Raw genomic sequence first — 16973 nt, 5'->3', positions numbered from 1 at the left:
TTCTTTCATTTCTAATTTCAGTAATTTGTGTATTCTTTATTTTTTTCTTGGTTAATACAGCTAACAGTTTGTCAGATTTGTTGATCTTTTCAAAGAACTGACTTTTGGCTTTACTGATTTTCTCCAATGTTTTTCTCTTCTCTGTTTTATTCTATCATTATTTTCTACCTTTTGCTTGCTTTGGGTTTAATTTCTTCTTTTTTCTAGGTTCTTAAGATGGAAACTTAGGTTATTGGTTTGAGATCTCCTTTTTTAATGTAAGTTCATACAGCCATTAATTTCCCTCTAAGCATCACTTTCACTGCATAGGATACATTTTGTTCATCATGTTTTCATTTCCTTTGTAATTTCCTCTTTGATCCATTGGAAATATGTTGTTGAATTTCCCCATATATGTGAATTTCCCAAACTTCCTTTTTTTTGTTGATTTTTTATTTTCTTTCATTGTGATTGGAGAACATACTTTGTATAATTTCAGTCCTTTGGAATTTATTGAGAGTTTTATGATCTAATATATGTTATATCCTAGAGAATGCTTTGTGTGCACTTGAGAAAAATGTATTACACTATCGTTTAGAAGAGTGTTCTAAAGATGTCTGTTAGGTTCAGTTGCTTTATACTGTTACTCAAGTCATCTGTAGCTTCCTCATTGATCTGTCTGACTCTTCTACCTATTATTGAAAGTGGGATATTGAACTCTATTACTGTTGAATTGTTTTTCTCCCTTCAATTCTGTCAGCTTTTGCTTTATTGTTTTTGCTTCACTGGGGCTCTGTTGTTAGATGCACATGCATTTATAAATACTATCTTCTTTTTTAAAAATTTTTTTGAAGTATAGTTGATTTACAATGTTAGTTTCCAGTGTATAGCAAAATGATTTAGTCATACATATACATACATATATTTTTTCTTTCAAGATTCTTTTCCATTATATATTATTACAAGAAATTGAATATGGTTCCCTGTGCTATACAGTAGGTCCTTGTTGTTTATCTATTTTATATATAGTAATGTGTGTTTGTAAATCCCCAACCCCTAATTTATCCCTCTCCACCCTTTCCCCTTTGGTAACCATAGTTTGTTTTCTGTGTCCGTGAGTCTGCTTTTGTTTCATAAATAGAATCTGTATCATTTTTTTTTTTTAGATTACACATTAAAGTGATATCATATTTGTCTTTCTCACTTGACTTACTTCATTCAATATGATAATCTCTGGGTCCATCCATGTTGCTGCAAATGGCATTACTTCATTCTTTTTATGGCTAATATTCCATTGTCTGTGTGTGTGTGTGTGTGTGTGTGTGTGTGTGTGTGTATACCACATCTTCTTTATCCATCATCTGTTGATAGACATTTAGATTGTTTCCATGTCTTGGCTATTATAAATAATGCTGGTGTGAACATTGGGGTACATGTGTCTTTTCAAATTATAATTTTCTTTGGATATGTGTCCAGGAGTAAGATTGCTGGGTTATATGGCAAATCTATTTTTAGTTTTTTCAGTAATATCCATACTGTTTTCTACAGCGGCTATACCAATTTGCATTCCCACCAACAGAATAGGAGGGTTCATTTTTCTCCACAAATTCTCCAGCATTTATTATTTATAGACTTTTGAATGATGGCCATTCTGAGTGGTGTGAGGTAATACCTCATTATAGTTTTGATTTGCATTTCTGTAATAATTAGTGATATTGAGCATCTTTTCATGTGCCTGTTGGCCATCTAGATGTATTTGAGTAATATCTACTTAGGTCTTGTGCCCATTTTTTGATTGGGTTGTTGCTTTTTTTTTTTTAATTAAGCTGTATGAGCTGTTTGTATATTTTGGGCATTAGTCCTTTGTCAGTCTTGTCATTTGCAAATATTTTCTCCCATTCTTTAGGTTGTCTTTTCATTTTTTGGTTTCTTTTGCTGTGCAAAAAAAGCTTTTAAGTTTAATTAGGCCCCATTTGTTTATTTTTCCTTTTATTTCCATTACTCTAGGAGCTGGTTCAGAAAAATATTGCTGAAATGTATGTCAAAGAGTTTTCTGCCTATGTTTTCCTCTAGGAGTTGTATAGTATCCAGTCTTATATTTAGATCTTTAATCCACTTTGAGTTTATTTTTATCTATCGTGTTAGAGAATGTTCTAGTTTCAGTCTTACATGTAGCTGTCCAGTTTTCCCAGCACCATGTATTGAAGAGCCATCTTTTCTCAGTTGTGTATATTCTTACCTCCTTTGTTGTAGATTGATTGCCCATTAGTGGATTCATATCTGGACTTTCTATCCTGTTTCATTGATCTATGTGTCTGTTTTTGTGTCAGTACCAAACTGTTTTGATTACTGTAGCATTGTAGTATAGTCTGAAGTCAGGGAGCATGATTCCCCCCCAGCTCTGTTCTTCTTTCTCAAGATTGCTTTGGCTATTCAGGGTCTTTTGTGTTTCCACAGAAATTTTAACATTGTTTTTGTTCCAGTTCTCTGAAAAATGTCATTGACATTTGACAGGTATTGTACTGAATCTGTATATCACCTTGTGTAGGATGGCCATTTTAACAATTTTGAGTCTTCCAATCCAAGACATGGGATATCTATCCATCTGTTTGTGACGTCTTCAGTTTCTTTCATCAGTGTCTTACAGTTTTTGGAGTTCAGGTACTTCGCCTCCTTAGGTAGGTTTATTCCTAGATACTTTATTCTTTAGTGTGATGGTAATGGGATTGCTTCCTTAATTTCTTTTTCTGCTATTTTGTTGTTAGTGTATAGATATGCAACTGATTTCTGTATATTAATTTTGTATCCTGCAACTTTACAGAATTTATTGATGAGCTGTAGTAGTTTTCTGGTAGCCTTTTTAGGATTTTCTATATATAGTAGCATGGCATCTGCAGACAGTGACCATTTTACTTCATCTTTTCCAGTTTGGATTCCTTTTATTTCTCTTTCTTCTCCGATTGCTGTGACTAGGACTTCCAAAACTATGTTGAATAGAAGTGGCCAGAGTGTACATCCTTGTCTTGTTCCTGATCTTAGAGAAAATTCTTTCAGCTTTTCACCATTGAGAATGTTAGCTGTGGGTTTCTTGTATATGGCCTTTATTATGTTGAGGTATGTTCCCTCTGCCCACTTTTTGGAGAGTTTTTATCATAAATGGATGTTGAACTTTATCAAAAGCTTTCTCTGCATCTATTGAAATGACCATATGGGTTTTATTCTTGAGTTTGTTACTGTGGTGTATCACATGGATTGATCTGCAGACAGTGAAGAATCCTTGCACCCCTGGGATAAATCCCACTTGATCATGGTGTATAATCTTTTTTAATGTATTGTTGGAGTCAATTTGCTAGTATCATTGAGGATTTTTGCATCTGTATTCATAAATGATATTAGCCTGTAATTTTTTTTGTCATATCTTTGTCTGGTTTTGGTATCAGTGTGATAGTGGCCTCATAGAATGAATTTGGAAGTGTTCCTTCCTCTATAATTTTTTGGAATAGTTTCAGAAGGATAGGTGTTAACTCTTCTCTAAATATTTGGTAAAATTTGCCTGTGAAGCCATTTGATCCTGAGCTTTTGTTTGCTGAGTTTTTAAATTAGTGATTCAATTTCAGAGTTGGTAATTGGTCTGTTTATATTTCCTATTTCTTCCTGATTCAGTCTTGGGAGATTGTACCTTTCTAAGAAATTGTCCATTTCTTCTAGGTTGTCCATTTTGTTAGTGTATAGTTGCTCATGGTAGTCTCATGATCCTTTGTGTTTCTGTGGTGTTGATTGTAACTTCTTTTTCATTTCTGATTTTAATTTGGGCTCTCTTTTTTTCTTGATGAGTCTGACTAAAGGTTTATCAATTTTGCTTATCTTTTCAAAGACCCAGCTTTTAGTTTCATTGATTCTTTCTATTATTTTTTAAGTCTCTATTTCATTTATTTCTGCTCTAATCTTTATGATTTCTTCCTTTTTCTAAATTTGGGTTTTGTTTGTTCTTCTTTTTCTAGTTGCTTTAGGTGTAAAGTTAAGTTGTTTGAGACTTTGTTTCCTGAGGTTAGCTTGTAATGCTATAAGCTTCCCTCTGAGAATTGCTTTTGCTGTGTCCCATAGGTTTTGGATCATCGTGTTTTTATTTTCATTTGTCTCTAAGTATTTTTTGATTTCCTCTTTGATTTCTTCAGTGATCCATTGGTTGTTTGGTAGCGTATTGTTTAGCCTCCACATGTGTGTGGTTTCTGCAGTTTTTTTCTCTGTCATTGATTTCTAATCTCATAGCATTGTGGTCAGAATAGATGCTCAATATGATTTCAACTTTCTTAAATTTACCAAGGCTTGCTTTGTGGGCCAACATGTGATCTATCCTGGAGAATGTTCCAAGTGCGCTTGAGAAGAATGTGTATTCTGCTGCTTTTGGATGGAATGCTCTATAAATATCAGTTAAGCCTATCTAGTCTAACGTGTCACTTAAGGCCTATGCTTCCTTATTAATTTTCTTTCTGTATGATCTGTCCATTAATGTAAGTGGGGTGTCAAGGCCCCCCACTATTATTGTGTTACTGTTGATTTCTCCTTTTATGTCTTCTAACAGTTGTCTTATTTAGTGAAGTGCTTCTATTTTGGGTGCATACATATTACATCTTTTTGGACTGATCCCTTGAGGATTATGTAGTACCCTTATAAATACTATCTTCTTAATGGGTTGATACTTTTTTCAATATATAATGACCTTCTTTATCTCAAAGATTTTTGTCTTAATGTCTACTTGGTCTAATGTTAATGTAGCAGCTTCAACTCTTTTCAGGTTACATTTATATCATGTATCTTTTTCTATCCTTTTATTTTCAACCCATTTATGTCTTCATATTTAATATGTGTCTCATAAACAGCATTCAGTTGGGTCTTTTAAAAAATTCATTTTGCCTTTCTATGCTTTTTAATGGAGTGTTTAATCCATTTATATTTCACATAATTACCCATAAGGTAGAATTTACATCTGCCCACTTTTTTTTTTTTTTTGATATATCTTATATGCTTTTTGTTCCTCTGTTTCTCCATTACTGCCTTCTTTTGTGTGAAGTAGATATTTTTAGGGCACTGTTTTAATTCCATTAACCTTTCTTTTATTATATATTTTTGATTTACTGGTAACAAAGAGAGTTACAAACAAAAATACATAGTTATATATATTTTTCCATGTACCTGTGTTGCTACATTTGCTTGTATCCCTTATTTATTTACATGGATTCCAGTCATTATCTAATGCCCTTTTATTTCAGCCTAAAGAGCTCCCTTTAGTATTTCTTAAGGCCATTTTTCCTAGACTCACAGTCCAGACTCCACCAAAGGGTGTACACTGGTAAATTACTCTGCACATTTACAATTGGAATTAGAAAGTTGACATCTTAGCAATATTGAATCTTCTAATACAGGAACACATTATGTCTCTCCATTTTATTTAGGTTTTTGATTTATCTTGTTAGCATTTTGCAATTTTCAGCATGTCAAATATTGGACATGTTGTTTTAGATTTGTATCTAAGAATTTCATGGGTTTTTGTACTGTTATAAATATTACTTTTAAGAAATATTGATTTCCAGTTGTTTGTTGCTAATATATAAAAATGCAATTGATTTGAACTTGCATCCTTCAACCTTCCTAAACTCATTATTCTAGTATCTTTTCCGTAGATTCTTTGAGATTTCCTATGTAGACAATCATGTCTGTTGTAAGTAGAGGCAGTTTTATTTCTCCCTTTCCAATCTCTATGCCTTTTTTACTTTTTCTTACCTTACTGCAACAGCTAAGGCCTCGTATGATATTGAATAGGAATGGTGAGGGCATATATCCTTGCCTTTTCCTCAGTCTTAGGGGAAAACATTCATCTTTCACCAATATTGATATTAGTTGTAGGTTTTTTATAGATATAGCTTATCACATAGAGATGGTTCCCCTTCATATCTGAGTTACTGGATTTTTATCACAAATTAATGTTAAATTTTGTGACATTCTTTTTCTGCGTAAATTGAGATGGGTCATATGGTTTTTCTTCTAGAGTTTATCGATGTGGTCAGTTATAGTAATTGATTTTAAGTGTTGAACAAGCTTTGTATTAAGGGGATAAACTTCACTTAGTCCTGATTTGTTAGCCTTTTCTATATTGCTGGATTCATTTTACTAATATTTTGTGGAGGATTTTTCATCTATATGTATAAGCTTGAGTTAATATTTAAACAAATACCAGGTACCAGAGGGACTTCCACTACTAGTAAATGTTCACTGTATAATTTGTAATAACCCTCCTGCTGAAGAGAACTAGAAAAGCAGGGGAACATGTTCATAAGATACCATCTATTTTACAGTTAAAGATACTATTTTAAAAACAAAATAATATTTTTGGTTCTTGGATTTCTTTTCTCCATTTGTTTTTCAAAGGTAGACATAAATGCATTAACTCACAGCCTGCATACTGCAGAGGAAAAGAATAAGCAACTGGCAGATCAGATGGCTTCCCTAGAACTTCAGCAAGCAACTTCTGATTACCATTGGGTGGGTATAAAAAGGTCAGTCTGAAGGAGTCAATTAATGACTAGTGAGTTTAAAAAAATCAAAAGTCAGGAGATAAGTTTTCTTCATTTGTTCATGTTTTGATAATTAGCACAAGTCCTGAATAACTCAGGCTAAAAATGTCAGAGAGCTACATATTCAAACAGTATTCAAACAATAGAGGATTTAAGAAAATAAGAATTTAAGGCAGCTATTAAATATCTGCCTACACAGGTGATCTATAATGCTGAAAAGCACAAATATTTCTAATGTTTTAGAGTATTTTCTCTTTCATAAATTGTGAAGAAGAAACTTGTATTTTTTCCCCTTTCTGACAGTTCCCTCCATTAGGAAATCAGTAGTAAGTCTGATTTCTAAAAGCTATTTGACAAGGTCAAGGCATTACAAACAAATGCTACAATTCTTAAAGCATCTCCAAGTGAAGGGGATTTAAAGACATGATTGGTCTGTTAACCAGCTAATAAGTTTTTTGTGTGCTTTTGAATATTTGAAAAAGAATTAGTTATGGCTTCTGTCACATGCAAATCATCTTTTAAAATTCCATAGAGGGCCCTGATGTGAGTCTTTCTTAATCTGAGCTAAATTCTTTCAATTTCTGTCCTAAGCTGCTCATTACTTCAACTATGAAAAATTGCAGACACTAAATCTAAATCCTCTTACATTTTCATGGCTTTAGAGCCAGACTACCTATGTTTCAGTTTTGAGTATTATCCTTAACCTCTCTGAGCCTCAGTTTCTTAATCTGTCAAAATACGGATAATAATGCTATGATTAGGAGGTTGTTAAGATTAATTTATTACATGTAAAGCATGTAGCAGATAGCTGACATTTATTGAATTCTTTATATCCCAACTGTCCCAGGATGAACCTATAAGTTCGTATCAGAGCAACAAGGTGCATTAGCTCCAATTTCTGGTACTCTCAAACCAGCCCTCCCTCCCCCAGGATTAAAGATTCATCCGTGTCCTTTGTTGTTGTCCAGGCCTCAACTGGGCTTATCTGGAAGACCTCGTCTCAGTCTGCGTGATTCTTTCATGCCCCCACCGCCAGTGAGCAGGCCTGTGGCCCTACTTTATTAGTGACTTTGACAGATCTTGCAAGTGATTTGGTCAGTGTTGATTCTTGTCTGCTCACCACACCTCTTGACTAAGGTCTCCAGTTATTACCCACACCTCACTTCCAGTTTGCAGTTCTGTGTCTCTGCGTAGTATCTTCTCTCACCAAGCCTGCCTGGAAGTGCTTCATTTGGTTGTGAGTCTTGAGCAAAGAGGTTGAGATTTCAGGACTTTTTTTTTAATCTGAGCAATATCATTTAACCTATTGCTGTTCAGTGCTGGCAGTGTATTTTTGTTCTTTGAGAATTAACACTTGAAATTCTCAATAAAAATTACCCTCTCGTAACACTTCTTAATGATTTTTAGAGATATACATATGAGTGTGTATTGTGTATACCACACCACAGATTTAAACTCAGACCTGGTTTTAGTCCTTGGCTTCATTTACTGTGTGTGACCTGGTCGGATTCTTAACCTCTCTGGCCTTCAGTGCCAAGGGACTCTCCCCTAACTGTGGGGTTCCCACAGCATACTGTTCATACTTGTATCAAAATAATTACTACATAAATTAGAAATTGACCTGTTTACCCATCTGCCTTCACTCTCTTCTAATGCTAGAAGAGTAGTTACTCATCTTTATACTCCCTTGCCTGGCATGTATTATGCCAAATACATAATATCTGTTTAAGAAACATTGATTGGGTAGAACACAGAGGTAAGGTCCTGTCTACTGCCAGGCAGTGAGAATTAAATGGCATATTGTGTGTAAAGTGTCCATCATACGACCAGCATACTGTATCCATGTATAAATATCATTCTTTCTTTTTTTCCTCACACTTTCCAATTTTAGGTTTGTTTTTGCCATTTCAGGCTTTAATGATGGTGTAATTTAAGTCCATTACCACAGGCAGTCATTTGGGGAGCCACACTGAGAAAAAAATCCAAATGTGGAAAGAAAGATAACTGTTCCTCGATTCAAGTTAAATAACTATCTATCTTCCCACTTCTCTTTTGTATTTTAAACATACATTTTCAAATGGTAGCACCAGACAGAAATAAAATTAGTTCCATGCACAACTAGGGCTTTAATGACTTGAAATTACACAATAAATTAAGTGCAGTATTTCTTAAAACTAGGATGACATCCAGTCAGTGTACACTTGTAGGAGTGACAGAGTTGATTCCATTTGCCAGGGTGCATGTAATACTGATTGTTAAATATTTTGAATAAAGTTCCTACTTAACAATCTGCTTAAATTATGAAATATCTTTACGAAGATGCCATTCTCTTTTAGTTTTATATATTCTTCTAACAGCTTCTGCTAATTTTTACAGCTTATCCAGATTTTTAAAATGATTTTAGAAGTCATTTTGTGGCTTACTATTGATCCTTGTCAGTCAACCTTTCGTATCTTAAGGTAATTCTGTGTTAGCTCCCTGCTTTTCCAAAGACTGATATTTTTGTGTTTGAGTTAAATTGTGTATTCTAACCATTAGCATTTCTTTGTATGCTGCTTCTCAGGTGATTCTCCAGTTTGTTTTGCTCTGCGTATTAATAATCTTTGTAGTATATTGCCAAGATTATTTAAACAAAGGTTAATCTGAGTTCTGCATTGCACAACTCAGAATCTGAGATATTCGCTCATTAAGTGGTCTCTCTCTAATTTCTAGTGTTCCATTGATTTTCTTAAATAGAAGGCCTATTTAAATAATCTGAAAACAGTCATTTAAGTTACTGCCTTAATATCTACTTTCCTTTAGCAACTGGAACAATTTCTTTTTGTTTGTCATAAATTTAAATAAGTTATCCTGTGTCAAATATTAGCACATTTTGATTTTGCTTAGAAAGTTTTCACTTATCAGTGCATTAGTGTTCCCTTTAGTGGCAAAAAAAGGGGAATTTATTTTAAAAGTGTACTTGAAAGATTAGTAGAATTCTTTATACCTTTGCCTAAAAGAGGGAATTTTATTGAGACAAAAAGTGCCATTATTTTAAAAATTCCTGGACACCTTTTGTAAGAGATTCAGACCATCTAAGTGACTCCAAAACAAACAAAAAAAAAGCCTTTCCACATTCCAAGAAGACAAGCAAAGTTATTTTTGATTATTTTTATTTGTAATAGCCAGCATATTTTAGGTTAAGTCTAGCTCTTGATTTTTTATAAGCTATATCTATACTTTGCAACACATCGGGCATCTCAGTTTACAGGACTTGGAACTGAATTTTAAATTTTAAATAATTAAGGTTTTATAGGTATAGTGTAGCTTTGTTTCTGCAGCATTATTGGCCATCTTTATAATATATTTTCTGCTGAAGGCTTGATCAAAACATAATCCCAAATGTTGCATTCATGGGATGATTTTACATCATAGTTCCCAAAATGGAAAATACCTTGGCAAAGGTGGACCGTATATCTTCCACAGACAGAAAACTAATTGACGACTCATGTTATGATAATATTATTACTAGCCTCCTATTTATTGATAGCAGTCTACATGTCCCTTAGGTTATTTTGAAACCAATATTTTATTGTTCTGAATGCTTTAAATATATATATTATATATTTATATATATATATATATATATAAAATCATCCTTTCTTTGCCTTAGAGCAACACACAGTGATTGAAAGTGAAAGTTTAAAAAACTGAATGTACGAGTATATATTAATAGGTATGGGATAAATATTGGTCTAATAGGACAAATACCTAGATCGCCATAGTAGTTAATAACCCACTGATGCCTAATACGGAGTATAAATTTTATATTGAATGTGTGTAACTTCAGGGAGAACTAATCACTTTTTATAGTTTTTCCCTAGGTTTTTATCAAGTCTAGAATGTCCAAAGTGGCTTAATAGCCAAGGCAACTATGAAAGAGAAAGCAAGGCTCCAGACTAGTGTGGTCACTTACAGAACGTATGGTATTATGAAAATATTTTGAACAGAAGGAAAAATGAGTTACATATTATATAGAAATCTAGTTTGGAATGTGTTTTTGCTTTTATTTGGAAAATATTCACAGTATTTTAAATGAAATAAAGTGCACTACAAAGTGATGACTGAAGAGTAGCTGTAACTATGTCAGAGATAGTGAAGAAAACGTCTCTTGTGTAAACTAATATCCCTACATGTATGGTTTCATCTTTACAAACTTGGCTAAAGTTGAACATAAAACAAAAGTCTAAATTCTTTAGCTTTAAATGTTGAAAAGGGCCCTTGTTCTATTATTCACAGATTAAGCAAATTAAACCAGAAATAGTGATTATGTCAATGTAGGATATTTGCCAACATTAATAAGACTTTGAACTCAATTTACTGCAAATGATCCATTGCACAGCTAGTTGGCCTGTGTGATTAAGAATTTGTGTTCTCAGTCACATTTGCTTGTGTATTATCCCAACAGTGGATTTATGATGATTTTGACATATGGCAAATATCAGTATTTCCTGTTAAGATATAACACTGAAATTGATTATGGAAGATGAAAATTTCCATTTCCAATCACTAGTAGTGTTCCTAAAGTACCAGTAAGGCCCAGAATTTAATCAAGAGAGGACTATTTTATACTTATTTCTTCTGACAAAGTCTGAGGAAAAAGGTATATGGAAAAAAATAACTGTCGTTATTAAAGGCTGTTTGAGTGATTCAATATGTAATTTCATGACATACAGAGACCTCAGTAATGTTTATCCCAGATAACACTGTTTCGAGTACTTGATCAAACAGTGTTGGTGTTTCCAACAAAAGTTTCTTGGTTTTGTTTTTTTTTTTAACTGCCTTTTACTATGGTAACTGAAGTGTCTCCTATTATCAAAGTAGTGTGATCATTTGCAGCTCCTATTTTCTAAAAGAACTACAATCATCCCTCAGTATCCATGGGGGATTCCTTCAGGACCCCATAGATACCAAAATACACGAATACTCAAGTTCCTTAAATAAAAGTGTAGTATTTGCACATAACCTTTGCACATCCTCCCATATACTTTAAATCATCTTTAGATTACTTACAATACCTAACACAATGTAAATTCTATGTAAATAGTTGCCAATTGCCAGTGGAAAATTCAAGTTTTGCCTTTTGAAACTTACGGGAAATTATTTTTTTCCTGAACATTTTCATTCCATGGTTGGTTGAACCCATGGATGCAGAAGCCGTGGATATAGAGGGCCGACTCTATACAATCCTCAAACACTACGTTCGCAACCCCTGATGAAACCACCCCACGCCTGGGTTAGATTGCACCTACAAAGAAATAAATGATGTAACAAAAACAGGACTAATAAAGAACAACCAGCTCTGGTACTCTTGAGGCACTCAGACTCCCCTTAGCGTGTTGTGTATTAGCACTACGATCAGCTACCTAAAGAAAGGCTAAGAGGTAGAAGTAGCAAATAAATATGAATCCTCAATTCATTACTGTAGAAATAGTAAGAGTATAAATACTTGTTTAAAAAGGAAAATGATTATTCATTCTCTGCCTAAAGATATGATACCTGTGTTTGCTTTATCAGCTTGCCCAACAGCAGGTGGAAAATGTCTTGGGAAAAATTACTGAGAGTAAAAATAAACTGGCCTATGAAAAAGGAAAACTCCAGGTATGAGATTTCATTTTCTGATTTTTGTTGTCTAATTTTTAATGTCAGTTGTCAAGCTAAATATCACTGGATTTTGAGAGGACCTAGCTCTGTCATTTACTAATTCTGTAACTTTGGACAAGTCTTTAGACCCCCCTAGGTTTGTTCCCTCATTCAAATCCAGGTGACTTCTGCTTGCATGCCTGTAACATGATGCTGAAACCTAGAATTGTGAAGTCAGACTCATTCTGTGACACAGTCAAGCTTTATTAAAATTATTTTATGCATGGTGATTTGCTGCCAATGTAGAGAGCCCATGTTCTGTCTCTTTTTATTGAAGTATAGTTGATTTACAATACTATATTTGTTTCAGGTGTACAACAGAGTAATTCAATAGTTTTATAGATTACACTCCATTTAAAGTTATTGTAAAATATTGGCTATGTTCTCTGTGCTGAACAATAGATCCATGTAGCTTATTTATTTTATACATAGTAGTTTCTATCTCTTAATCCCCTGCTCCTATCTTGCCCCTCCCCTTCCCCTACTGATAACCACTAGTTTGTTCTCTATAGCTGTGGGTATGTCTCTGTTTTGTTATTTTCATTCCTTTGTTTCACTCTTTAGATTCCACATAAGTGATAACATACAGTATTTGTCTTTGTCTGACTTATTTCACTAAGCATAATTCCCTCCAGGTTCATCCATGTTGTTGCTAAATTTCATCTTACGGCTAAGTAATATTTGAGAGAGTGTGTGTGTGTATGGATGTATGTATATGTGTATACTACATCTTTATCCATTCATCTATTGATGACACTAAGGTTGCTTCTGTATCTTGGCTATTGTAAATAATGCTGCTGTGAACTTTGGGGTGCTTGTATCTTTTTGAATTACTATTTTCATTTTCTTCAGATGTATACTTAGGGGTGAAATTGCTGGATCATATAGTAGTTCTGTTTTTAGTTTTTTGAGGAACCTCCATACTGTTTTCCATAGTGGCTGCACTAATTTACGTTTGCACCACCAGTGCACTAGAGCTCCCTTTTCTCTCCATTCTTGCTAATACTTGTTATTTGTGCTCTTTTTTATAATAGCGATTTTGACAGCTGTGAGATCATGTCTCATTGTGGTTTTGACTTGCATTTCCCTGATGATAAGCAATGTTGAACATCTTTTCCTGTGCTTTTTGGCCTTCTGTGTGTTTTCTTCCCCATGTTTTAATTGGGGTTTTTTTGATACAGAGTTGTGTTAACTGTTAATAGTTTGGGTATTAACCCCTTATCAGTTTTATCATTTGCAAACATTTTCTCCCATTCAGTCTTTTCCTTTTGTCAGTAGTTTGCTTTCCTGTGCAAAAGCTTAGATTCCATTTGTTTATTTTTTATTTTGTTTCCTTTGCCTTAGGAGACAGATCCAAAGAAATATTGCTACAATATATGTCAAAGAGGGTTTTGTCTGTTTTCTTCTAGGAATTTTATGGTTTCAGGTTTTAACATTCAAGTCTGTAACCCATTCTGAGTTAATTTTTGTAAATGCTCTAAGATAATGGTCTAGTTTCTTTCTTTTGCAAGTGGCTGTCAAGTTTCCCCAACACCGTTTATTGAAGAGAAAATCTTTTTCCCATTGTATATTCTTGTTCCTTTGTTGTAAAATAATTGACTATATATGCATGGGTTTATTTGTGAACTCTCTATTCTGTTCCATTGATCTATGTGTTTCTTTTTATGCCAGTATCATACTGTTTGGATTACTGTAGCTTTGTAGTATGCTCTGGAATCAGGGAGCATGATACCTCCAGCTTTGTGTGTGTTTCTTTGAAAGACAACAATTTCTGTTGGCTGTTTAGTGTCTTTTGTGGTTCCATATACATTTTATGATTATTCTAGTTCTGTGAAAAATGTCATTGCATTAAATCTGTAACTTGTTTTGGTAGCATGGACATTTAACAGTATTAATTCTTCCAGTCCATGAGCATGGGATATCTTTCCATTTCTTTGTATCATCTTCACTTTTCTTCATCATGTTTTATAGTTTTCAGAGTATAGGTCTTTCATCCCCTTGGATAAGTTCATGCCTAGGTATTTTATTCTTTTTGGTGCAATTTTAAATGGAATTGATTTCTTGCTTTCTCTTTCCGATAGTTCATTATAGTGTATGGAAAAGCAACAGATTTGTGTATATTAATCTTGTATCTTGCAGCTTTACTGAATTCATTTATTCTTTTTTTTTTTTTTTTTTTTTGGTGGAGACTTAGGATTTTCTATGTAAAGTATCATATCATCTGCAAATAGTAACAGTTTTACTTCTTTCCTTCCAATTTGGATGCCTTTTATTTCTTTTCCTTGTCTGATTACTGTGGCTAGGACTGCCAAAACTATGTTGAATAAAAGTGGCCAGAGTGTATATCCTTGTCTTGTTCCTGCTCTTAGAGGAGAAGCTTTCAGCTTTCACCATTGAGTATGATATTAGATGTGTCTTTGTCATAATGGCTTTTATTATATTGTGATATGTCCCTTCTGTTCCATCTTTATTTGGAGTTTTTATCATGAATGGATGTTGAATTTTGTTAAATGCTTTTTCTGCATCTATTGAGATGATCATGTGATTTTGATCCTTTTGTTAATGTGGTGTATCACATTGATTGATTTGTGGGTATTCAACCATTCATCCCTAGAAATCCCACTTGATCGTAGTATATGATCCTTTTTATATATTGTTGAATTTGGTTTGCTGATATTTTGTTGAGGATATTTGTGCCTATATTCACCAGAGATATTGGCCTGTAATTTATTCTTTTTGTGTGTGTGTGTGTGTGGTATCTTTGTCTTTGTATCAAGGTAATGGTGTCCTCATAAAATAAATTGGGAGTGTTCCATCCTTTTTAATCTTTTGGAATAGTTTAAGAATAGATATCAGCTCTTTGTATGTTTGATAAAATTCCCCTGTGAAGCTGTCAGGTCCTGGACTGTTGATGGCTGGGAGTTTTTTCATTACTAATTCCGTTTCACTACTAGTGATTAGTCTGTCCAGATTATCTGTTTCTTCCAGATTCAGTTTTGGAAGATTATGTTTCTAGAGTTTATCTTTCTCTTGCTGCCTGTAAAATTCTTTTTTCATCTTTAACTTTTGCCATTTTAATTATATGTCTTATTGTGGGTCTCTTTGGGTTCATCTTGTTTGGGCTGAGTCCAGGCCGGCTCTGTCTCCCCCAGGTACTCATTCTCCCTGGCAGTGGCAGCCTTTACCATAGTGGGGAGCTGCACAAGAGCAAGGGGGGTTCCTGGAGCTGGCATCCAGTGAGGGCCAGGGCACTTACTGGGTTGGTCATAGGAAACTGGAAGGAGCATCAAGCAGTTTTCAGTCTTTCCTCTGCCTTGTTCCTGGGAGTAAGCAAGCTTGTGTGTGTGCGCGTGCCCCCCCACCCTTCAGGAGTGTATATATAGTCTGTTTCTTACAGCTCTCTGGTAAATCCCACTGGTTTTCAACACATCTAATGGGACTCGTCTTCCCAGTGTCAATTCCCAGGGTTGGGAGTTCCAATATGTGGCTTATGCCCTTCAGTCCCCAGGGAGGATCTCCAAACCTATGATATCCCCTCCTTTTCTGTGCGCCTGCTAGTGGTGGTGGTCCCAGCCTGATCACTTCTCCCTTCCTACCAAAATCGATGTGTATCTTTCTTCACAGCCTTGGTCACAGAACTCTTTTTGCCAGTCTCCAGTTTGTTTTGAGTGAGAGCTGCTCCGTATGTTGATGTATTTATGACTTGCTTGTAGGCTAGATGAGCTCTGCATCCTCTTGCTCTGCCATCTTAATCTCCATTGCATATATTCCCTCTTTTGCTGAATTTTTATAACATTCCTAAAAAGAAATAACCATGGAAATTGGGACTCGAGGCAATAGAATAGACTTGAGTTAATGAGATGATAATATTCTTTCACTTCCTATGGGCTTTGTCCCTGTTAATATCCACAGAGCAGGAAGCTTGCTGCTCATACAGCTAGACCTGCCTTAAACCAACTTCAGTGGAAACACTGACATCTAAATTAGTGGTTCTCAGCCTTAGCTACACAGTAGACTCACCTCGGGAATTTTTTAAACTCCTCATGCTGAGGAAACATATGATGTCTGCCATTTACTTGGAAGTGAATCATTAAAAAAGAAAAAAATAGTTCCCCCCCCCACACACAGAGGGAAACAAGAAAAGATACTGACAGAGGGAAAAGTTAATTTAAATAAAAAATTTTGGATGATATTTTTCCTGATTCAGGAATAGGTTCAGTAATGTTAGTTGTTGATTTGTAATGAGAGAGTTGGAAATAAGAGGAAAACCATGTCCAAAAACATACAATTTGGAGATTTGTGAGTAAATATTAATGATTTTATTCTCCCAAATGATCATTTGCTTTAAAGCAAAAGATGCGAATAGTCATCTTTATGAGTTAGTTTTCAAATATACTTCAGCATTTTCTGTTAATTCAACTTTTGTAATTCTCTGTTGGTAAAACACAAGACTCTATGTCTTCTTCTTACACATTGACAACTATCCATATTCAAAAAGGCTTTTGAATGCTAGATACCACAATTCCTATAAAAGTGAAGTATATTACCCACAAAGTCTCATTCTTATATTCACAAGTCATGTTAATTTGGAGTTTCCAGGAACAATAGAAGCCAAATGAGTTACCTCAGTACATGTAAATGGCCATAGCCTACTTTTAGTTGTTAAAATAACTATTTTAGTTGAAATAGCTTTCTTTGCAACATTAGAAAAACTTAGGATTGCTTTTTACAAGTTTTAAG

The 16973-nt window shown here is 34.3% G+C and overlaps 1 protein-coding gene across 9 annotated transcripts in view; it reads left to right on the top strand.

Annotated features, from left to right (window-relative positions):
• Nucleotides 1–16973, top strand: part of CCDC150 (coiled-coil domain containing 150) — a 64788-nt gene that overhangs the window by 29950 nt on the left and 17865 nt on the right. For 8 of the 9 annotated variants that reach the window (XM_010979737.3, XM_064485129.1, XM_031452080.2 and 5 more), the window contains 2 exons: nucleotides 6406–6519; nucleotides 12108–12191. In XM_010979737.3, the coding sequence (XP_010978039.1) occupies nucleotides 6406–6519; nucleotides 12108–12191 (198 nt within the window). The remainder of the gene's footprint in view (nucleotides 1–6405; nucleotides 6520–12107; nucleotides 12192–16973) is intronic. The other variant, XM_064485131.1, reaches the window with a different exon arrangement.

This window comes from Camelus dromedarius, chromosome 4 (genome assembly GCF_036321535.1).
Source record: "Camelus dromedarius isolate mCamDro1 chromosome 4, mCamDro1.pat, whole genome shotgun sequence".
Classification (NCBI taxonomy): Eukaryota; Metazoa; Chordata; class Mammalia; order Artiodactyla; family Camelidae; genus Camelus; species Camelus dromedarius.
This window is presented reverse-complemented; position numbering and strand designations above follow the sequence as displayed.